At 41.4% G+C, this 23,496-nt stretch overlaps 1 protein-coding gene across 25 annotated transcripts in view; it reads right to left on the bottom strand.

Moving 5' to 3' along the window:
* ARVCF (ARVCF delta catenin family member) overlaps nt 1-23,496 on the bottom strand; it is a 246,792-nt gene that overhangs the window by 137,846 nt on the left and 85,450 nt on the right. For 12 of the 25 annotated variants that reach the window (XM_064727179.1, XM_064727180.1, XM_064727185.1 and 9 more), the window contains 2 exons: nt 18,507-18,608; nt 13,712-13,957 (listed from right to left, as the gene is read on the bottom strand). The exons of 4 other annotated variants lie outside the window; for them this stretch is intronic. In XM_064727179.1, the coding sequence (XP_064583249.1) occupies nt 13,712-13,927 (216 nt within the window). In that variant the 5' untranslated portion in view covers nt 13,928-13,957; nt 18,507-18,608. Of the gene's footprint in view, nt 1-467; nt 869-1,183; nt 1,284-13,711; nt 13,958-18,506; nt 18,609-23,496 lie in introns of those variants that run through there. 9 more of the 25 variants (XM_064727190.1, XM_064727188.1, XM_064727186.1 and 6 more) reach the window with 8 other exon arrangements.

Raw genomic sequence — 23,496 nt, 5'->3', positions numbered from 1 at the left:
CCATAGCCAAGAAGAACTTTATGTTTAAGATAACATTTAGAGTGAAAAACCACCGTTATTTCTCTGGTATGTACAACAACAAAATCAAAGAGAAAGCCAAGGAACACAGTATGGGAAAAGCAAACATAGAACAAAAGCACAATAGCAAAGCTTTCTCTTTTAAAAGCACTATTTCTAGCTGTTCATGTCAAAGAGCTCCCTAGATTTATTGAGCAGGACGAGAAGGTCAAAGAACACAATAGCTTGCTTTTTTGGGTGTTTCACCAGTTAACACAACAGAGACAAAAGCAGATTCTCTCTCGAATGCTCTGCTAGAAAGAGCAGCTCAGCTTTTACTCTTAGTTCTCAGCTAAAATCGCAAACACAAGTAAACAACCCCTTCCAGCGCTGACAGCTTTCTCCACGCCAGCAGGACCCGCACACGCGGCCGCAGAGCCCGAGGGGAAGGACACAAGTTTCGCACTAACCTGTTTGAGTTCCGCAGGCATTTATGCGAGGTGCAGGTCCCGCTGTCCCCGGCACCGAACACCTCCGGCTGCCCGCAGCCCCTGCGCGGACCCAGCCCGCTGCTCCGACAGCCTCCGCAGCCTCCTCCCCCGGCGGAGCTCGCTCCTTTTGTACCCGGACCGGCACCCTCCGCAGCCTCCCTACGGACTGAGCCCATCCAGGGAAAAGCCCCGCTCCGCCGGCAGCACCGGCACCGCCGCGGCTCCGGCAGGGGACGCGTCCGCGTCGCTCTCACATGGCCGAGCCGCCGCTGCCCCGGCGCCGGGAGGCTCCGGCAGGGGGGCGGCACTGACGGGCAGCCGCAGCCGGAGCGGCCACGCCCGGCGCGCCGGGGGAGCGGGGAGAGGGGCAGGGCCGGGCAGCGGGAGAGCCGCGGGAGCAGCCCCGGGAGAAGCCCCGGCCGTGCCCGGCGCCGCCGTGCGGTCCCTCCGGCTGCCGCCGACTGCGCGCCCGGAGCCCCGGGGGTTCCCCGGCCCGCCCCCCCGGATCTCTCCTGATGGATTACAGAGACAAAGAGGGAAGCCGCCTGTTCCCGGCGCGTCTCAGAGCTGTAACCTGCCGGCTCCGGCGGCACAGAGCCCTTCCCACAGCGCCTGCCCGGAGAGCGCAGCTGCCTCCGGAATTACAGGGCGCTCTGCAAGAAAGCACAAGAAAGGAAACCTTCTCGCTTGCTTACTTTTTGCGCTTCACTTCGAGATTAATGGCATCTCTAATGCACCAACACCAGAGAATTCTGATCTTCCATCACCGTCTCCTCCCTTTTGCCTCTTACACAGGTGCGGTGAGGCTTAGAGCTAAAAAGTAAAACTGGCCTCATTTTTTTAAAGCCATTCACCTGCCCACAAACCTGTCCCATATTCATTAACTGATTGCCTGGATAAATTACTCATTACCAAAATGAATGCCAGGTGTGCTATGCCTTGCATCCACCACATTTTGCAACAGAAATTGGGACTTCACTGCATGGTTCAACACGGTTCTCACATCCATCTTTTCCTAGTAAATTGGAAGTACCTAATTTTTAACATCCATTCCTTGAACAAGGCTGTGAACCTCTATGAAATACCTGGGAAGAAGGAGAGCCTTCCCATACTTCTTATTCCAAGATCTGGTCCTCCTTTCTGCCTTTTCCACAAAATTGTAGGAAGTGATGTATTAAATACTTTAAGACATCAAGTCTTGAAAGCAAGAGCTGTAAGTTGGTAGGTGTAAACCAACCTTAACTAAACCTGAAGCATTTTACCTCCTGGAGCCACAACAGGGGAAGAGGAGATGCTCAGCCAGCCCTGAACCAGAGCCCTGCCCTTCCATGGAAGCTGTTGGCCCGATCTGGGAGGGATTGAGGTCCCCAGTGCTGAAAATCCAGCACCGCTTGCAGACACCAGCCAAGGGGCAGTCAGTGGTGGTTCTCCCTTCTCCTACGAGGTTCCTGCAGCAAACCAAAGCAATAAGTAAATCCGACACTAACAGCTGGTGGCTGAACAATGGTAATTAGGGACTGAAAGATACTGGCATCAAATTAGAGACTATCCCTGGAAAACAGGCATAGTCAGAGCCAGGGAGACCAGCTATACACCAGGAAGAAAGGTACAATTGAATTGTCTTTAATTATCAGAATAGACACTTTAGCATGAAAGGTTCTTTTCATCTCAGCTTCAGGTTCCCTGAAAATTTTAACACATCCTTCCAGTATCCCATAACAGTTAATTTGTATCAATCTTACCAGAGGAACATGAAAAAGTGGCATCTCCTATACAGACATTTAAGAGTTGAAGAAATGTTTCAGACCTATTCAATCCTAATTTCAGCCTTCCTACTACAGCCAAAGTTGGCATTCCAGATGTACTTCAGGGGCAGTGAACAGGGCAGAGCTACTTTACCCAGCTCATCCTAGTTTGTTTAGAAATAAATGCTGTAAAGTTTGACAAGGGCAATGGTAGATGTTGCACAAGGTTTAGCTGAAGTGATTTGCTTCACTGGAGGGAAAAGATGTATTCTATCTACAGTTGCCTCTGAATTATTCCCCTGTAGTGGCCATTAATAAAACACGTAAAGGCCAAAGCAAAAGGAATGAGGTTTGTATGAGTCTCCTGTACTTTTGTACAGTGCTCTCCCACCCCTTCTCCTTGTCCAACTTTTCTTCAGTTAACAAACTAAAATAGCTCCACTTTTGTTGAGGCCATGCTGGCACAGAACAGCACCATTCAATTTAGCCATGCACATGGCCATGTGCCAGACCTTTATACCCTGTCAAAGGAAAACCAGTGTAAAGCCTATATCCATAGGGCACTGAAGGAGCTACTCCTGCATGCAAAGCAACGAAACTGAAAACCTTCTGGATGGACTTGCCAATTCTCACTCACATAAGAAGTCTCTCATGTTGTAAACCCACATGTATTTGTGCAAGCCACGCAAGATTAGTGCTGCTGAATTTTGAAGTCCCACCTGCTGGAGTCAGGTTGTTATTTAAAAACATGCTTTTCCTCTAAAATATAAAATAGATGCTTGTAAGCCTTCTGGTTGTGAAGTAAATTTTGAAAATGTTTTGACTCAAAGCTAAAAGATTTTTTTAAGGGAAACTACATCTCAAGTTCTCTTAGCCTCTTGTAATATTTTACTAGCTCATACAATTCTGAATGCTGAGATTTGGCAATGTGAAGTCAAAGAACTAATTACCTAAAAAAGAGTTATGGATTAGATCCCTAAGGTTATACTGAACTTCCAGATTTTGGCAACAAACACTCTATCCATTAGTACCAGACTGCTGACTACATCACAACCTTCCCCTCTTTTTTAAAATGAACCTTAAATTCTTAATCTGTCACTCTTTTTTTTTTCCCAGCTGCAAAAGTAGGGTGAAAACCTTCTTTCTTCTTGCTGAGAAATTAAAAATTTATAAATAGGAAGGGATTTAATTCTTTGGAAGATGGAATAGTATAGTATCTCAGCCAGGCTCTCTTTTCTTATTTTCTCCCATTACCCTTAAAAAATTCCCCATCACTAGTGCTGCTCTATAGATTGATCTGCTCTCAGAGGCAGTAAAAAGGAAATGGTTTACAGCTCTGCCTGGGATCATAACATATGGCTTCAGTGATATGTAACTTCCATAAAGCCAACAGAGCAAGAAGGCACAAGATGAATCAAGAATCCCAGCTAACCATAGAGGCAAAAGCAGCACCATCACCCATGGCAATTCTCCGAATTAGAGAGCCTGGATTCATACAGGGGCTGCCATGCCAAGGGTATTTTATTGTCCTTCTGTGAATTTCATGCAGCAAATAAACAAGGTAAGTGGGAGAGCTAAAGCACAGCACACTGGGATGTGTCAGAGTGCCCTACAGTCGTGATTTTAATCCACACAAATGTAAACAGAACATTCTATCTCCAAGATACATTTTGAAATCTTTTCCTGTTAGTATTATCATCATTTTTAAATGTATTTGAAAAGTTACAGGAGCCCTTTCAAAGCATCTGTACTTGCTCCAAAATGGTTACATGACTGTAGTAGGACACATCCACCCAGGTATTTCTAACATTGCCATGAACATGGTTTTGACAATCTTCTTGTTCCCATACTGCAAGTTTGGAAATGGAGACTAAGCCAGGTTGCCTCAGTATGGAGCTGTTGTATTAATGGAGGATAATTTTAGGTGCTTTCTTTATTTAAGAAGCCAATATTAAAAAGAGGTCTAAAGGATCACAAGGCTGAGGAACAATGCAGCAAAGCAGATACTTTGTACAGGCTGACACCACCAGGCATTTCAGTAAGTTCAGGGGATTTTTAACTTGTATACCAACACAGCTTCCATCTTGCTACATCTAGTATCAGTCAACTCCATTTCATCTAAGTTGTCATATGACAGGATGAGAACAAGGACAGTCTGGTGACAGCATTGCTTACATTAGAAACAAAGGACAGAGGAAGGTACATGTCACTGCATATAGGTCACATCTGAATGAATGACCTATGTTTCCTCCCAGCAGCTTCATTTAGGTAAGAATCAACTACATTTTAAAGGCATAAAAAAATCTACTCTGGTTTATGAAAAAAAAAAAAATTAATTACCATGACATTTATAACAGAACAACAACAGCAAGGAAAACAGATCAAGTTAAGGTTGGAACTATGACCATAATTTCATGCTGTAGTTATTGAAAAGGAAAACAACGACTAAATGCAGGAAAGAAAGACCCAGCATTAACCATTTTTCATTTCTTAGTTTTTGTTTTGGTTTGTGGATTTTCCAGACGATTTGTGCTGTATTTCATGCTGCATATTACAAACTCTTGCTCAGAAGGTACCAGCTTAAGGCATCATTCTCTAATTCAGAAGGCAAAAATGTGGTTTGCCATGATGTACCGGACTGATAACTGTCTGCACAATCTACCCATTTTCATGGTAATTACTGTCCTCTTCAAACCAAAACCTGAAGCTGTTTTGCAGTCCCTTCTGAAGAGAGAATTAAGGTCTCTGTGTATGAAATTTATTCCAGAGCAGGTTTCTTGTATTTTAAATAGTTGCATATGAAAATAAGACTGCAAAAAGGAAGAAAAGCTAATCGGATGGGTTAGAAACACAGACACTAAAGTTCTTTGCAATCTTTAACTACAGTATTCTAAAAATGCCAGCATTTCTAAAAATGTGCCAGCATTTTAGATTAAGTCCTAAAAATGAACTCTGATGCTATTCCACAGCATTTCCCAGTCACCACAATTACAGATAAAAAATATTCTCTCCAGCTAGTAATTTAGTAGCTTAAAAAAGAAGCAGTTGTTGAGGTTTTGTTTGGTTTTTGTTTGGTTGGTTTGTGGGTTTTTTTGTTGGTTTTTTTTTTCATAATACCTAAATAAATAGTAAACTGTGACATACATTTAAATCAAAGGCTTTAATTACAGTTGGCACACAGCCTCAGGCTGCCCATGGCCATCTTTGGCCATTCTGTTTTCAGTCACACTGATGACTTCAGTGAATCACTCCACATTTGTGACAAAGCAAGCAGGAATATAATTTGAACCATTAACAAGATGGCCTAAACTAGCAAAAGACTGAGTAATTTAACAATGTCATCATAACCCACCATCCATGTTGGGCTCTTTCAGCATTAGTTCACAAGAGCTTACAGACACTGCAGACACCTGAAAAGGAACTGTAGAAAATTTTTGAGTTTAAAAGCGAGGTTGAACCCTGCAGGTCCAAAGCCCAAAAGGCTCAGGAGAAGAGGAAATTGCCAGGTTGGCTGCTTGGTGGTTTAAAGTTCCTGCAGCCACGTGTGTCTGTGTGAGGGAAGAGGCCCACAAAGGCTGACCAGCTCCTGGGCAGCGCCTGGCAGGGATGAAACCGCCTCGCTGCACCCCTACCGATCAAGGCCCGTATTAGGAACAAAATCTTTTCATTAAATTGGGAGATACAGTACAAAAAGATTTTCTAATGGTTTAAAATCTTTCTTCCTGAAGAATCCAACTAAACTAATACAGTCATATGCCTGGGAACTAAAATGTAGGACAACTAAAAATCTTAAAAAGTCAGGACAATTAAACATGTTCTACTGCCTAAACTGAGAAACAAACAAGCAGCAGGACATGAAAAATAAATCACAACTTTAATGTAAGATGATTCATGTTAATTATCAAGAAGCAAATATGGTAAATGAGACTAGAAAGTTGTTTTTTAAAAAAATCCTGTTAAACCTGATACTACTCTTTAATGTTTACATTTTAATGTTCCTATTTAAGATTTTTTTAATAATTACTTACTGTTATACTTGCTGATGTTGTAACACTCAGAGACATCATGCAAAGAAAAGCCTAGATGCCTGTTTACATAATGAGAATGCACTGCAATCAAAATTTAATTTTAATGTATTTCTCTTACATGTACGCCTAGAAGAAAACATAGTTCTATTAGTAAAGCAATGTAAAATCATGGAGTATTACTATGGAACAGTGAATTTTTCATTCAATTTAAATATTTTTAATTAAAACCTGGCACAGCTCCAGGCCAGAAAGGCTAACAGTTGTGAAAAGTTATTCTTTCACAAGTCTTGTCAAACAAAGTAAGAAAATCCTTGCTTTTCAATTGCTTCCAAAACCTCATTCAATAAAAATTTACACTAAACAAAGGGACTTGGAACCATCAAGGCAAATGAAAGTGCAAAAATATTTGATATGCTTCGGGCAAACACGGCCATTGCCTTGCACTATTACCGTCATTACTGTGAAGCAGCTGCTGTCCTGCAGACAAACATTAGATGGCACTTTGGAATTCAGCAGTTCCCACAGAGAGTTGCACAGCACATATCTAACAGATGAAGTGTGAGATGTGAATGTGAGGTACTTTTGATGACAGAGAGAAAAATGACATTTCTGCAAAGGTGTGATTTTTGGAGCTGGAAGTATATTTTCAACCTGCACATGTAAAGCTATAAAATGGTATATAATTAAGTTTTGAAAAAAAACCCAAATCTTACAAAAAATAAAGTCATTTTTCCTGCAGACACAGGGTCAGTTTCTCAGTTGCTGGGTTCCCTTTTTATTTTTTATCGAATAATTTGGAATCTACTTTTTAAACTAGACTTGCTGACAAAGTTTTATACAAATACTTCTCAGATAACACATCAGATTTTGAGTGGATTCAGCTGCATGCCAGCAGCTCTGAGCCCCAAATAACTCTCCTAAGTGGGGTTTAAGTAGTTTGCTTATCAAATAAATCCCTTCTGGAAAGAATTGCACAGTTTCTGATTCAGCTGGTCAAAGCTTCTTAACTGTTGCTGAAACTGATACTATTATTCCCATTCCCTTGTATCTGTGTTTTTACCATCTAATGCCTTAAATGAAGACTGAAGAATAATCACAAGGGTGAGACAATTCAAGAAACAGAAGAACAAGGAAATTTAAATTCTTGCTGGAATACCACTTGAGTCCATTTTCAGAGCCTCTCATATGATATGCCTGTTGCACAATCTTTTTTTTCCCTTTTTTTTTTTTGGGCTACTGCAGGGAATTTCTCCTGCAATACATGAAGCAGGTTGTAGGACTTCCTTTGGAATTTGGGTCATCCCAGCAGAAAGGCCAACAACAGGAGCTCCTCAGTGGTGCCACATGCCACACTGTCACTCTGTGAAGTCTCTAGTTGACACCTGCAGTGATTCCAGGAGAGCTCCTGCTCTGGCAGCAGCACTGCCCCAGGCCAGCTGCAGAGTTTGGGCTGAGGAGCACCAGCTCCTGCACCAGCTCCTGCTTCAGCTTCCACCCTTGCTCTGCTATCAGCCAAAGGTCCTGGCCCTCACTCTGAACCAGGAGCTGATGCTTTCACAGACATGGGACAACATCCATAGAAAAGATGTTCAAAGTTCCAGCCTGCAAGCTAAATGCAATTATTATCATGTCCAGCACAGGAGAAGGCAGGGACAGGGACATATGGGAACACATCTCCCTGCAAAGTAGCTGAGTAATGGCTCCTGGTGCAGGTCCCAACTGCTGGGATCCCTAGGTAGTGTAAGTACCTCTCAGCTCACACTGAATTCTGATCTAAGAACTCATTCTCCCATGGGAATCATATTCCCAAATCTCCCTCCTCCTTCCCCCCAAAGCCTTTGAATAGTTGCACATACGCAGAAGCTGAAACCTGAGCCAGGCCACTCCCAGAAGCTCAGTAACTCACGCTGAGTGTGCAGGCTCAGGCTGAGGGCAGCGAGTGCCCCTGTCACTGCCAGGAACCTGCAGAGCCAAATCACAGAGTGAGGGCAGCTGGGCAGGGCCAGCAGCAGCCACAGATGGGGTGTGAGGTGACTGACACCAAACCAGGTTGTACCCCAAAGCAGAATGTGCATTTCTATGGGTTCCACTGGGTCTATAAAGGAATAAGGATTATCCTTGCAAGTTCTTTTAACATTTTGCTACCTATCACTACTGGCAGAAGCAGAACATGCATGGGTTAACTACCAGTGAGCTTTTTCTTTGGTATTTGGCAATGTAGCAGGAAATAGTACTGTAACACCAGGGAGCTGTCATGAACTGACAGCATTGTTGTCTGTACCTGACCTTACCTGTAAGGCAAAAAACAGGAATTTTCCATGCTGTCAGTCCCTTAATGTGAGCACAAATATGTTATATAACACAGGAGGCCAAGAGGCACTACAAACTCAAACTAATTACATGAAACTTTACACACAAAGGTGGAACTGCATTCTGTATGAGATGCACAAGAGAGAAAAAAGGCAAGGTGAAGATTCAGTGAAGCTCAGAACCCATTTTTGCCTCTTTTCTAGCTATGTTTAAACATACATACAATATTAAAGCAACCATTATATACAATATTAATGCACCCATGTTCTTACTATCAAAGCACTGGAAACAGTCTCTATCTATTCTAGGCAGTCTGTACTATGTCAGTGTAGAGCAGAGAATCTTAAATAAAAGTAATGAAATACAGACAGAAGTGCTATTGTAGCCTAGGCTGACTCAGAAAGGTTAACTTGATGGTATTTTCTTAGAAAAGCAATTTGACCTAATCTTGTATTTTTTTTTTTTTTAATTCTCACCATGTGTTCTGGTGTGCTTTAGAGTTCATCTTTTATTTGAAAATAACCCTCAATACACTAAATGTCAAAACTTCTGTTTTGGCAGAAGTCACAGGTACCTCAGATTAACAAAATGACTGAAGAATATGGGTACTTAATTATAGCTTAAAAATACCTGCCTGAAAAAGAAAAAAAAGTCAAATGTGGGTGTTTGTTTTCAAGCAGGTGTTATTTCTCTGGAACATAAGCTGATATATAAATGATCCAAATTGTAACTATGAAAATATTCTGTATTTTTTTTTCATAAGCTAATTTTCCTTGAACAGCTATAATAATATTTCCAAAGTGAAGGAAAAAAATAATTTTATTAATTTGGCTCACTTTTTTATATAAGAACATCCCAACAAACCCACCAACAGGAACCTAAAAGAATCACAGTTATAGTCAAATGCAGTAACTTTTTAATTATTGGATGATTCTGTGAGTGTGAAGAGTTCTCAGATCAACCCATGTTACTTCTCACAGGCACATCAGAGTCAATATATCTGACAAATAAAACCCTGTACCAGCAGCATGTAGAAGGCTGACTTCTGTTATTTGTACCATGTGAGATTTGGCAATTCCCACAGCTTTCCTACCTGTAAGAAGGAGGATAATGCCTTTTTCTGACTTAGAAGACCCCTCTCAAATCCCTGTAGGGCACTACAGAAGTCCAAGTATTGTTACAGTGCTTTTGCTGGCAACAGGGGTTTATTGAATGCTGTACTTTATTTTGGTTATGCAACATTAACAGGAATGGAAGTTGTCACCACATACTGATGGGAAACAATCTTTGAATGCAAACCTTGTTCAGCTCCCCAGATGATCAGATTTGACAGAGCTGCTCTGAAACCCATGGAGCCACGCCAGTTTAAACCAAGGCAGGATATAATCTTGTGTTTAATAAGTATCACATGTCTAATGTTTTAATAAAAGTGTATACACATACATATATATATAAAAGAGTATTCTTTATTAGTAGTAAGTTATGTTTTGTGGTGGTAATACTGCATCTCTGTGTCAGCTGTCACAGCCCATACCCCACATGGGCACATCTGTATCTCCTTCCTGCCCAACTTCAGTTCCCCCTGTGCAGAGCAGCAGAAGGCTGATATGGAAACCAGGTAGGTTAAACTATACTTCACACATGAAGAGCAGTAAGATTCTCAGGCTTGTAAAAAACATTATCAACTAGACACTTGAGCATGTAGAAGACACAGGATGGGTGCTACTCACCAGTAACTTATTGGACTGTGCTTGTCCTGGAAAACTGATCAAAAGGCAAAGACTGCCAAGACTTCCATGGCCTGAAATACTGTAATTACCAATGTACATGATTTACCTCCAAAGTCAGAGAAGCAAGCACAAATACACATGAACAGACCACTCTTGTGTCTTTAGTACAACCAGAGTTTCCCTTCCAACACTCAACAGCAGTGATCAGCCACGTGGCTCCCACCACTCAAGGCCAGAGACAGTCAAGAACAACGTTAAAACCTGCAGAGAGTTTCAGGAGATTTTATTACCGTGATAAAAGATCTGTGGCCAAAGTTTCATTAAATGTTACATTTTCCAGACTAATGCCAAGCTTTCCACTGTGTAACTAATGACCTTTTGTCCAGAGGGTTTTTAGTCTGAAAGCACACTTTATCTGACCCTTCAGAATCTGCAGTAACACATGTACAAAGCTGCTATCTTCCCAAAGTTCTCCAGTTGAAACACCCTAATTCATGTCACTGGCTGCACACTCAGCAACAAACTCTAATTGCAGCTGCAGTGGAAGCCTGGGGAAGCTGCACAGAGCAGAAGTGACATTTACCCATCATTCAGGCACATTAAGCACAAAAAGCACTTCTGTCCCCATTCACCAGGGCCTGTGTGGGTTAAAGGGGACTGTCCCTATGGCAGGAGCTGCTCACAGCCTCCTGCAGGAACACAGGCGGGTACAAACCTCTGCAGAGCCTGGAGGTTTGGCAGGCACTGCCAAACTGCACACCTTGGCCCCTACCTGAGTAAAAGACTCTCACTAACATTAACAGGAGACATTTCAACAACACTTAGGACCTCTCATTGTGGGGACAATGCTTCCCAGAAACCCCTACTCTGAGAAAGCTTCCTCTTAAAGAGTAATCTCTGCTATTTCTAACTAATATCTGAACAAACCATTCATGATTTGTTTAGATTGTTCAAGTAATCAACCTCTCTCATGAAAAGGTAATTTTTAAGTTTAAGGTAATTTTTATTAAAAAATATCCACACTTATCACAAAATCAAGAAGCCTATGCATGCACTTTTTGGCAATTACAGCACATCCCTGACCTCATCTGCAGATCTGGTATTTCTCTTTAAGAAGAAAAGACAAGACACAATGGCATAGACACTCACAGAAAAAGTCAGCAAGTGCACCAGAGTTCATATGTTCCATTCCAGTATTTGAAATTCACACTGAACAGGCAGAACTCACCAGCAAGTGGCCAACTGGGCTGTCTAGGACAAGGAGTTATTGTTATGGAACGAGTTTAAAGCTGCTATTTAAAAAAAAAATTAAAATGAAAATAAGAGTTCCAGGATTCAATAATTAGAATCAATATTTTCATAAGACCTTGATTTTGTCTTTTGAGAACTTCAGAACACTGTTACACTCCTGGCACATTGCCCACATATTTAGTACTTTTCCATGTCTAAAATTAAAAGGGAAAAAAAAGACTTAATTTTCCATTCTAAGAAGGGAGTAAGTGTGGGATTGTATATTGAACAAGAAGTTGTGAGAGAGACTCTATTTACAAAGCCCTGACTATACACACTTCCCTAACAAATCCCTTTGGCAGATTCCACTTTGACAAACAAACAACATGGAAAACTGATGCCTGGTTGTGAAGATCATTAAAGATTATTTGTCACTCTCATAAAATGGAGCTAACCCTCATTTCTTTTGTCCAAATTCTACATAGAATAACTAGATTATGTATAATCACCACCAAAAGCTGCTACTTGAGTTATTCTGCAATATTCCTTATACCAAGCAGTTGACTGGGGTGATCTGCAGCACTCAGCCAGTGCTCACTGAACAGCCTCAGAGAGGGGGATTTCACTGCAGGGTGTCAGCAAACCCCACAGACAGCAGAGCACAGACAGCCTTTTGCTTTGTGAAATGCAACACAAAACACCAGAGATGAAAATATTATATATTCTGCATAAGACTGAGGGTACAGCTTTTATCCTTCAGTTAAACACTTTTTAATTCTATTAAGTCAGGGAGGAATACTTTATGAAAATTCACACAACTAACCTTACATTGATTCTTAATTGTGCATATTTAGCTATTTAACCATTTATTTCATATACAAGGAACTCTAAAAACCTCAGTGCTAATTATCATTTAATTAAAGCTCCCCTCACCCAGTGGCAGGGAGCTGAGCCTATGCAGATTCAGCCTGGGGTCACTTAGAGGGGCTGTTTCTCCATAAGAGTCACGTAGACCCCAGTAACTTAAAACTCTTTTATTAAGTTTTCTTGGAAGTGGTTAGACCTTAAGCTATTACACTGCAGAAAACTCATGCTTCATCAGTTTTGTGGATAAGGAATTTCATTCTGAAGCTATTAATCAGGCACTTTGCACAAAGTCATTCAGAAAAAGTGAAGGTGAACTTGTCCTTTTCCTATAAAAAATATGTAAGCACATCTCCCCTCTCCCAGCCCAGCTGCTCCTACCAGACATGGTCAGACTTTTACCCTGACCAGTGCAGGCTGCTCCTGTCACATGAAATCCCAAATTCAGGCATCTTCATGTAAAAAACGTGGCAGCTGTTGTTACTACAAAAGCAGTGCTGCCATAATATAAGGTAAAGTCTGCCTCAATACAGCTCAATGCAAGTATAATTGTAAAACAGTCTGGTATAACTGGGAAACAACTTCTGGAATCCCCATAGCCCAGAGCTTGCTTCTGAATTGAACAATGTTTTCTTAGGAAACAGACCTTCACAAATGGTACTATTGCTTCTGCATGACTTACCTTGTGTGTCAGAGGGGTTTGAGAGCTGAAGTAATTCAGAGACGTAAGTAGTTTGTCATTGCACATTTAAACAGTTAAAGAACGTGTATCAAGCAAAACAGTATTTGGAAATCTAAAACTACCCACAAAGCCAGTTTGCATCATTAAAATAGTCTATCAATTCACTGCACATGAGAAACAAATTATGAAGTCCTCCCTACACAAACAATAAGGCTTTGCAGGAGGGAAATCCCTGCTTTTCATGCTGCTCCCTCTATTCAAAGTCCAGCTATTTCTAATGGAAATTTTGTTTGCTATGGAGATTATGATTCAGCCTTCTTTTACAATCACCAGCACATCACCAGACTTACAGCAAGTGCATAGATTAGAGGAGGGTGTGAAGATCCCTTCTTAGGGCTTTCACCCAAGTATGCACATACTTTTAAAAGTATCCCATGAGCTAGGAGCAAGAGCAGCTTCCAAGGCAAGGCTCCAAAGGCTCCCAGCTGATGATAGCCCCGAGCTGGGGTGCAGTGTGGGTGCTTCAGACACAGCACACACCAATGAAACGCTGACAACACACCATGCACCGACTGTCTGGGATGGACACTGTGCTAGGGTGGGCTCCAGGGACAGTGAAAGGAGCAGGCTTTACCTGCAGTACGAGCTGCTGCCAGGCGGTTGCCAGGGGCTGACCATTGCCAATGTTGCAGATGCTCATGCGGTCTGCGGGCTGATTGGCACGCTCGAGTTGCAGGGAGACATTGCGCCGCTCCTCCTCAAGTGCGCGGGTGAGCCGCTCGAAACGAGCTTCTTGCTCTTTAACAGATGCCAAAATGCTGGCAGCAGACCTGATATCATAGTCATCCATGACTGCTTTCAAATGCTTCCTGCCTGTTAACTGACCAGGGCAAATGGAAAGGGTTAGGTAAAGGGTGGGGAGGGCACGGGTCAGAGGTTAAAGATAAAAATGCATATTGTTAGTCACCTTGCTAAAATACCGATCACTCTAAGCAGCAAACTGCAGTGCTCTTTGAAAAGCATCCATCTTTCCATCCATTGATCTGATTTTAAATTAAAAGTAATTAATCTAAGACTTCCCTGTTCAAAATAGAAAAAAAAATATGCTCACCTTTGAGAGAATTTGTATTTAATTCCTTTGATCGTTTTGCTAAAACTGCTCTGACAAGGGTTTTCATCCCTCTTGCAGAGCTAATTTCACTGTGCAAATAATAATGTACTTTAAAGAAATACATAAAAAAATATATGGTTGTAGAGGGAAAGAGGAACATTCTCACTACAGACACCTGGAATTTCTGTCTTTAACAGCATTGGTGAGAAGTTTAACATTATTAAGGACAGAAACTTCATGGTAGAAGAACACAGTTGTGTCTATTTTTTCCACACCTCCCCAAACTTAACAGACAGTAGCTGAAATTAGCTTTCATACTTAAATTATAGCAGCACACTGTAACATGGAAAACATTTTTAAATGCAGAAAACATTTTTAACTGCAATTGCAGTTGAAATGCTTGATGATTTCAGTCAATGAAACAGTCCTTCATGCTAATAATGCAAATGAAAAAGCAAACATCTTCCATGGAAAACACACAGGACTGCTTGTCTTTCAATGCAGAAAAAGAACTCAGAAATCAGCGAGGTGGGTTAGAACTTCTGCCTTATGTCTTCCCTAGCAGGGTAATGAAACAACCCCATTTAAAATCCTATCTTCACCTGTATGGTACATGCAGTAAAACTCCCCATTGATTCCACCTATCTGTGACCTGAACACCACTTAAAACGTTTTACTAGGAGAATGAAATCAGCAATATAATATAAACATAAATTATGGCCTAACAGAATCCTTCATCAAAGTTAAGCAAGAAACCCCTCTACTACTAAACTACTTAAAGCACCTCTGGGACAAGCAGAGGCAGAACTGTCTCAGGCTCCTGTACTTCAAGAACTGTTCATGTTCTGTGCTGAACTTAAGTCCTGAGAAATTGTCCCTTGATTTGCTGCCAAAGATTCTTTGTTTTCCATCTATCAACAAGGATTTCCATGAGCACAGATAGTTCCCTGCTCCCTGATGCTTCGCAATTCATCATTCAGTGCCTTTAGATGATGCACACTCTTGACTGATCCATTTTCCATGACTGTTACATTTATCAGGAGTCTCTCCTGTGCAGATTCTTTGGTAGCTCATAATAATGTGGTCATAATACTGTTATGTCCCAAAGAGGAGTATTAGTAGTGATTAAGCTGCATGTTTTTACAGTTTGTTGGGGACTCCTAAGCAGGCTGAAGTCTCCTTGCTTTTGTCAAATATGGCTGAAATCACCCAACAGGCCAAAAAAACACTGGGGCAGGAGTGACAGACCCAAATCCAATGACATACACCCTGATTTCATGAGGAATAACCTGCCAGTGGCTCTGTGTTCATTGTTAACCCTTAGAGAGTTGCTGTTGAAAGGAATCAGAGTAATATAAAATCATGTTAGGAACAGCGTAAGGATTATCATGTATTAATCTCATAAATGTTTACTTATAACCATGGCTTGAGCTTTTCATGTTTGCAGACCAGTAGGCAGAAATTAGTTTTGTCATTCATGCATTGATTTAACTTCTATTGAAATTCTGAAAGAAAACCAAAAACCACCAAAGGGTTTTCCAGATGTCACAGACTAGTCAAACACAGACCAAACTGCCAACTTCTGAGACCTTCCAATAGATTATTAAAAGTCTATAAAACCTTCAGAGTACATTGGTTTCTGCAAAGGAGAATCAAAACCCTCTAAAAGGATAGTATGATTCATGGGAAGTCACAGGAAGACTCACCTGCTCTATCTCAGCATGATTTAGCCCTGGCACAGCCAGACATGAACACAGCCAGACTTTCTGGACCTCAGCTGGCTTGTGTGCAGCCAAGTTCCACATTTCTGCTTTTTTGCTTCCCTGCTTTTGCACAGATGGAGACAGCTCTGTTTGTTGTCACTACTCCCAGGAGTTCCAGGCCTGCTCACAGACTCCTTGGAGTGTGAAAGAGTGGGACTGCAAAGACCTGGACACAAGTCAGATTTTGGAAGAAATATCCCTGGCGTGGCATTTCTAGCCATACATTCCTAGAGACAAGCCCTGGGTTAGTGATCATCACTGCCCTCATGCTAGAGCAGAGCAACAGCCTGGCTGCCACAGACCAAATACACCTCACAGGGGATATTCCAGGCCCAAGAAGAGTCTGGATCAGTCAGGATTAACGAATGCAGACAGGCTCCTTCCAGGTGCTGCAGAGCAGGAATTCAGCTCCTCACACAGGCCCAGTTTTCAGGAACTGTCTGCAGCTAAAACTGCTCTTTCTCACATGCAATCATCACAAAAGTCATCTTTTGGGGTCCCACAGGCTGGGTATGTCTGTGGACTGATTTCAAAAAGTAAATCCAGTAGGGGAAAGAAGATGACAAGATGGTATTGACAGTAACTAAATTTAAAACAGGTTTCTTGTAGAACATATAATGCAAATTTCTGTTCTGAGGAAAAGCATTAGCAACAGCGCAAGAAAAATCAAGAAGTCCTTCTTCAGAAGGAGTTACAGCTTTAATAACAAAAATCAAGTTGATGACTGAGCTGGTATATAACTTTCAAGTCACATTTTGATAATGTGACAAAGATCCTGTTTAGAAAATCCTTAATGAGATATAAGCCCTTGATGCCACACATAAGAAAACCTAGAAAATTTGGGTTCTATAAATGGTACAAATCTTTAGAGAGATCTCCCTGCAGGAAGTACAGTGTTAACCTCATTATAACCATAAATACTATGCTTCTTTTCTCTTTGCAAAGAAAAACACAGGCAGAAAATAAACTGTATAAATTTTCAGATACACAATTAGTGACCACAAAAATCCTAATTGCTATGCAGAAACAGCAGTAGGACCAATAACTGCCTTTTAAGTATTGTTGCACAAAGATGGACTTCTGCATTTCAAATGTTTTATTAGCAGATAAATACTTGCTTGCTGTTGATTGCACCCCTAATTATTAACCCAGGGCTTCAACAATTTACATTATCAGCAGTCTAGACTGGAGGAGAAAAATATACTGACTCACAAGTCAGTTACTCAGGTTGCCACTTGCAATTTGCTACCATTTGTAAATAAATTAAAGTGCATTGAAAAGGGTATCAATAAATGAAAATATTACACCCAGAGCAGCCAGGTAAAAATTATTCCTTAGGCTGCACTTCTAAACACAGCAAACAGTTGCCTACAGAGTATCAAAGGCTACGCTGACAGCAGCAAATCTCTCTGTCCTGCCTACGTGACTCCAAATACATTAGTGCTGCACTGGAGTTAGAGCAAAGAGGAGCTGTTTATTCTGACTGTTCCACTAATGCCTCAGAGGAGGTGTTTATTCTGACTGTTCCACTAATGCATCAGAGGAGGTGTTTATTCTGACTGTTCCACTAATGCCTCAGAGGAGGTGTTTATTCTGACTGTTCCACTAATGCCTCAGAGGAGGTGTTTATTCTGACTGTTCCACTAATGCCTCAGAGGAGGTGTTTATTCTGACTGTTCCACTAATGCCTCAGAGGAGGTGTTTATTCTGACTGTTCCACTAATGCATCAAAAGGCCCCTTCTGAGTCAATACAACCTCAGTGCTCACCCAGGATGAAAATCACCCCAGTGCAAAGGGCCAAAACAGGGGTCCTGCTCATTGCTAATACCCCAGCTCAGACCCAAGTCTCAGGCTCTTGGAAACACTGCCAAGACTCCAAGGGTCACTTGGCGCGCCACAAAAAACGTGAGTCAACTCTTCATGCTAATTTTGCTATTATAGCATGGAACTGACAGTCAAGAGTTTTTGAAGAGCCCTTCAGATTAAGAGGGGTCAAGTTCTGTGAGATTTGGGCACCAGAATCCTAACAGTTATGGGGAACCTCAAATCCCCTGCACTTCCAAGTGTGTTCCTAAGGAGATGGGGTCTGTGAGTGAGCTGCCTCTGGAGAGCGCAGTGTCCTCTGCCAGCGGCACGGCACAGCTCAGGCTGCTCCCAGCTGCAGGGGAAGGGGCTCACAGGGATCCCTCTCATCTGGATGCTGAACTCAGCTGCCCCACTACTGCTCTATCCAAGACCAGTCCAAGTCTGTCAGTCCTGCTGGCAGGAGATGTTTCCATGAGCATCAGGAAGCTCGTTCATAGAGCTGCTCAGCTGTAGGAGCAAACACGAAGGCCTGTGAGTGTGCATGGAAACAGCAGCTTTGTGCTTCTCCAGGGAAGAAAGCCAGCAGAATAAAAGCAAAAATGGGGCTTAAACAATCCATGGAACTGAAGCATAACACATGCTAATGACATTCTCAGCCTCAAGTGCCACGAGAGATGAGCAGCATAACATGAGTGTTGCCCTCCATGCGACACCAGAAAGCATGCAGAGAAAACTGAGCCATACACACCTAGAGAGGTGCTGAAGTCTGAGGGTTAGAGCTGCTGGGACATCACCCACTAAGAACAGAACAGGACAGACAAAGCAGGAGAGCAGCCTCAAGAAGAATCAGCTACAAGAGAGAGGAAAGAGAGACAGAGTTAGTTAATAAGGTATTACAGCCCCTTCTATACACAGTCAGTGCACAGGTTCTTCTCACTGTGTTGTAGAAATTATTTATTGCACTGTTTTCCTCCTAACTTGTAGTAAAAGAAATAATGTTCAGAGAAGCCAATCCTGAGACTCCTAAAGGAAAAAAAAAACCACCCTGATTAATCAAATTTGTTATCAGTGATCAATACTTGCATGTTCCTGTGAGATTTACAGTTAATGTCCTAAATCAGGGAAAACTCTAGACTGCAAGGAGGATGATGGAATGTTGCAAAGCTGGATGTTGTAACCAGGCAATTTAAAACACAGAGACCTAACAGGATGGTCTCAGAAATGAGAGCTGTTATTTGGGCACACAACCTTAGGCCCCTGTGAGATATGCAAGCCCCAAATGGCTCAAGATCATTTCACAGATCCCTGTTAGAGAGGGGACATTCATTTCTAAAATAAGAACACAGCACAATAGCTTGTTCTCCCTGTCTGTACGTGCACCTACCTGATCCTGTATGAAACCAAAGTAAAAGAAGCTTTTGGGATATCAGGTCATCTGTGTAGCTCAGTAAATCCCTGATGTATTTAGTCTTACAACATCGACCACTGAAACTTCTCTGGGTCAGCAGCTGCCAGTTTAGTCCCTGTTTTTGCTGGAGAATGAACAGCACCCGTTTGGTAAGAAATGGTTCTGTGAGGCAGCACTGCCAGTCTTAAGCTACCACATCAAAAATGCTGCAACCACATGGCACAAAATGCAGAGCCAGTACAAATTCACTCTGCTGGTTCAAATGTTTTAGAACATTTTCACAGAGGAATGTTGCCCTGGCAGATTTTTTTGCTTGACCAGGTATAGTCTGCCTTCCTGAAGCCAGCATAAACACAATTTCTTGTGTTTCAGCCAAATTACCAGAAATATGATCCTTTCTTTGCATGGATCCAACCTCAAAGGGCACAGAACCATCATGCCAGAAATGTCTTTTTTTCTTAAACTAACAGTAGAAAATTCTGTGCCCAAAACTGTAAAAAAAGTTGTAAGAAAACTGTGCATAGATATGCCCAAAGATGAAAGTCAGGGGGCAGAGTGAGAGAAAGGCTAATTCTCAAGTAAATGACCAGAGAGAGTAAATTAAACATAACTGAGTTTCTGGAGATAAAAGAATAACACTTTGGAAACATATACATATAAAATGCATGTAACACATTCCAAATAAACTGCTTCTCAGACCTTATGCTGAAATCTATCTTGAGCCTGGGTCCCCTCACTGCTGTGGTTGACTGAGTTCTAATCTGACCCTTACGTGACAACCTCCACCAATGAATAGCAATGAGGAGCTCACAAAGAAAGCCATTTCAATATAGTTCTCTGGTAGGCACAGACAGACACGCTGTGCTGGTGTCAAAAGAAACAACAAAAAAGCTGCTCAGGGTTTTTGTGTTCCTTTGGACAGAGGCAGTCTGTGAAACAAGGTTTAAACCAAGGAATGAACGAGGGCAGTGGAAATGGTAACAGGAGAACTCCTTGGGAAGGAACTCTGCATCTTAAGGACATTGCAATGAATGCTGCAGCTCCCCACTTCCATTACTGCAGGAAAAAAAATGTCAATGTGAAATATTTCAGCTTTTACATTAGTAAGAAATTCCATCTGATCATCCAGCAGGGGCAATTCTGTAAAAATAAATATATAAATCCTGCAAATAAATTTGCAGATTATCGTATTATGAACGGGGTTAAACAACACCAACAAAAGCATCCAAACACATGCTTGTAAAGGCAATACAGTTTTAAGACTTACTACAGAACTAGCTCTGGTCAATAGCACCACAGGATCTCCAATCTTACCAAAATGGTTCCCAGTCCATTTAAAAAGGAATAATTTAATTAGTCTTTCAGTTAAAAGAACTGAAATCACACTGTAGTACCTCAGAAAGATACCAGTCTCAGAAAAAAAAAAAAGGAAAAAAAAAAAAAAAACCTCACCAAATTTTCCTAATTTTCCTATATCTAATTCAATCTCTATATATTAACCACTGCATGCTTAAATGACACCAGTCTTCTTTCTACAGCTTCCCTTTGATAAAGATTCCTCACTTCAGCACTTTGCTACTAGGGTTTTCAAGGTTTTCATTCCAAAATTTCATGCAGTTATTTCAGGGCTTGCTGATACAGTGTGTCTACATAGATTTAATTATACTCTTTCCCCAGTAAGGTACATTTCAACTGCTATATTCTTCCAAATGGAAAAGAAAATAAATTACGGAAATACAGAACATTTTCTCACAACTGCATATATATAATAGCATAAATAATTCAGTTTAATGCTCTAAAATTGAAACTGAAATATTTTTACAAGGGCAATTTTTAAAGTGAATGCTTTAGCCTATGGTTACTTTTACCCAATGTAAAAAAAAATCAATTTCTTTCTAAAATTTGTCATTTATAGACCAAAAGAGCAAACAACACCTTTCTGAAGCAGAGCTCTTGCTCTCTGGGACCTAAGGACTTGTCTACACTAAATAAGCTGAACTCCTCCATCCCAGCACTCATTATCCCACATTTCTTCAGAGATCAGTGTTTGTGTTAATTAAGCATAAAGCAGCACAGCAAAATGGCAGCATATTATTTCACACCTACTAAGTGTCCACACTAAGGTTTAATGGGGTATGTGATAGTCTATAAATTCACACTGTGCACTGTAAATTCTCTGTGTAAACACACACTCCCCAAATATTTCCAAACAAGTGTCCAGGGGGAATAGCTTTTGTAATAATCTTATAAATACTGAAAGACTTAACAAGGCAGAGATGGTCTCTCGTGGAAAAAATCAGAATATTTTGATTACTTCAGCAATTCCATTTGTTTAACACTACACCTCATATTAATCAGGTCCATGTTTACATATTGCCAAAAACTTCTTATATTTCCCTTTGTAGCTTTTGTTTTTCTATAGAAATAAAATGCAACTTGAAAGTCAAAGCTAGAATGAACAAGATCATACTTTGCAATCTCTCTTGGAATATGGATAGCAAATGTGCTGCATCTCAAGGCTCTGACACCTTTCCTTCTGCCTTGGAACTTGCCAGACACGATTGCTACCAGGCTGATTAGTTCATGGGGCGATCACTTTACCAGCCCAGAACACATGTCCTTGCATACTAAAGCTGCTGCGTGCCATCGATTTTGCAAAGGTCTCCCCCGCTGAAATCAATAAGCAGCTCTGCCTAAAAATGGATTGCACTTTGTGGTCCCTTTCTGAGTTGTGGATATCCAGGCTTCCAAGTATTCTCACAGCTGCCTTTAGCAGCAGCTCCGTGTCCCCCACTTCCTCTGAGCCCAGCCCGATCCTACCCCACATCAGCAGAACCTTCAGCCACTGATCACTCTGAGCAGAAACAACAGACAACCTATTTCACAACTATTTCAGTGCAATAATGTCTTCCCAGCAGCAAAGGAAAACCCCTCCAAGAGCCTGTGTGACTGTTAAATAGAATCAGGCCTTCAATTAACCATGGAGGCTGTCACATTTTCAACAGAAATTACTTCCTTACTCTAGAGCCTCCCTTGCAAGCAGAGCCACCCAAAATCAATACATCTTTTCTCAGAATAGGCTGTTTCAATGAGAAAGAGAAAAGGATAAAAATCAAAAGCAGCACAGTTCCTAACTTCAGTCTGTCCTTCTTTCCCATGTATTTTAAAGCTGGGCTTCATTAATATCCAATCCAATCTAGCTGCAAATAAGCCAAAAACATAAAGACACTGTTAGAGCCTCATGCAGTTATTTCCACAGAACAATTACAAGATTTCACTTAACAATATACAAGAATCGTTATTTTTCTTGTCTCTCAGGTGTTCAGAGTTTTGGCAAAAGGGCTTCCATTTTAAGAGAAAGGCTACAGCCAGGAATCTGACTGAAACTGGCTCCGTGTGGGGAACCACAGCAGAGCACAGCCCTGGATTTAGGAGCATTAAATCAAAATACAGGAACAGGAGTCAGTGGGGCCAGCAGCAGCTCCCAAAGCCAGGCCAGTTCGTCACAGGTGAAACAGAGTAACTGAAACATTACAGCGAGGCTGGAACATCCTGCAGAAGCTCAGAGTAACTCTTTCATAAAAGATACTATTGTGCTACCATCAAGCAGATAAATAACAAAAAGGCAAGCAACAACGCTGAGGTCAGCCCTGCAGCCCAACAGCTCCACCCATTCCAAATGCCCCCACAGGCATCAGGCACTGTGTCTGGGCAGCATATCCAACCCAAGAGCCATTGGGTAGAAAATTGTCCTTTCATTACACATTTTGAGAGGAAAAAAATCCAACAGTGGCCCCACAGAACAGTGAGTGTTTAAGCTCAGCAACAGATGTGTCAAATGACTTATCCCAACCATGAGGAGTTAATTGATGCTATAAATAGCACACTGCAGACAAAAAAAAATCCACTTAATTCTAGTATCCAAAGAATACAGTCTAGCTCTGCTTATCAGTAAAACTATTTTCCTTTAAAGAAGTGGGCTTGGATGTCTTACATGTAGATTAACACAGAGAGATAATTTGATTTCAGGCTATTGAGAGATTTCCTTCCTTTTATGTTTCAGAAGAACAGGGCTGCATGCAGCTAAATGAGATCCATAGATTACAGTAGAAGAAAGGCCAATAAAACTGCACAGCTACATTCCTGGGTAATAACAAATGCTTTTTAATTCTAGGGCTCCAGTCTCAGGGTTTATGAGGGCATTTCCAATTACTACTTTTAAGATTAATGCAAAATAAGTGCATCAAATAGAAACAGTTTCTTTAACCCATCTGAATCAAATATTTAGTATCTCCCAAAGCATTTTATACAATAAATAAACTGGCACTGC

Source organism: Zonotrichia leucophrys, chromosome 15 (assembly GCF_028769735.1).
Source record: "Zonotrichia leucophrys gambelii isolate GWCS_2022_RI chromosome 15, RI_Zleu_2.0, whole genome shotgun sequence".
NCBI classification, from domain to species: Eukaryota; Metazoa; Chordata; class Aves; order Passeriformes; family Passerellidae; genus Zonotrichia; species Zonotrichia leucophrys.
The sequence above is the reverse complement of the archived record's forward strand: the minus strand, read 5'-3'. Positions and strand labels throughout refer to the sequence as shown.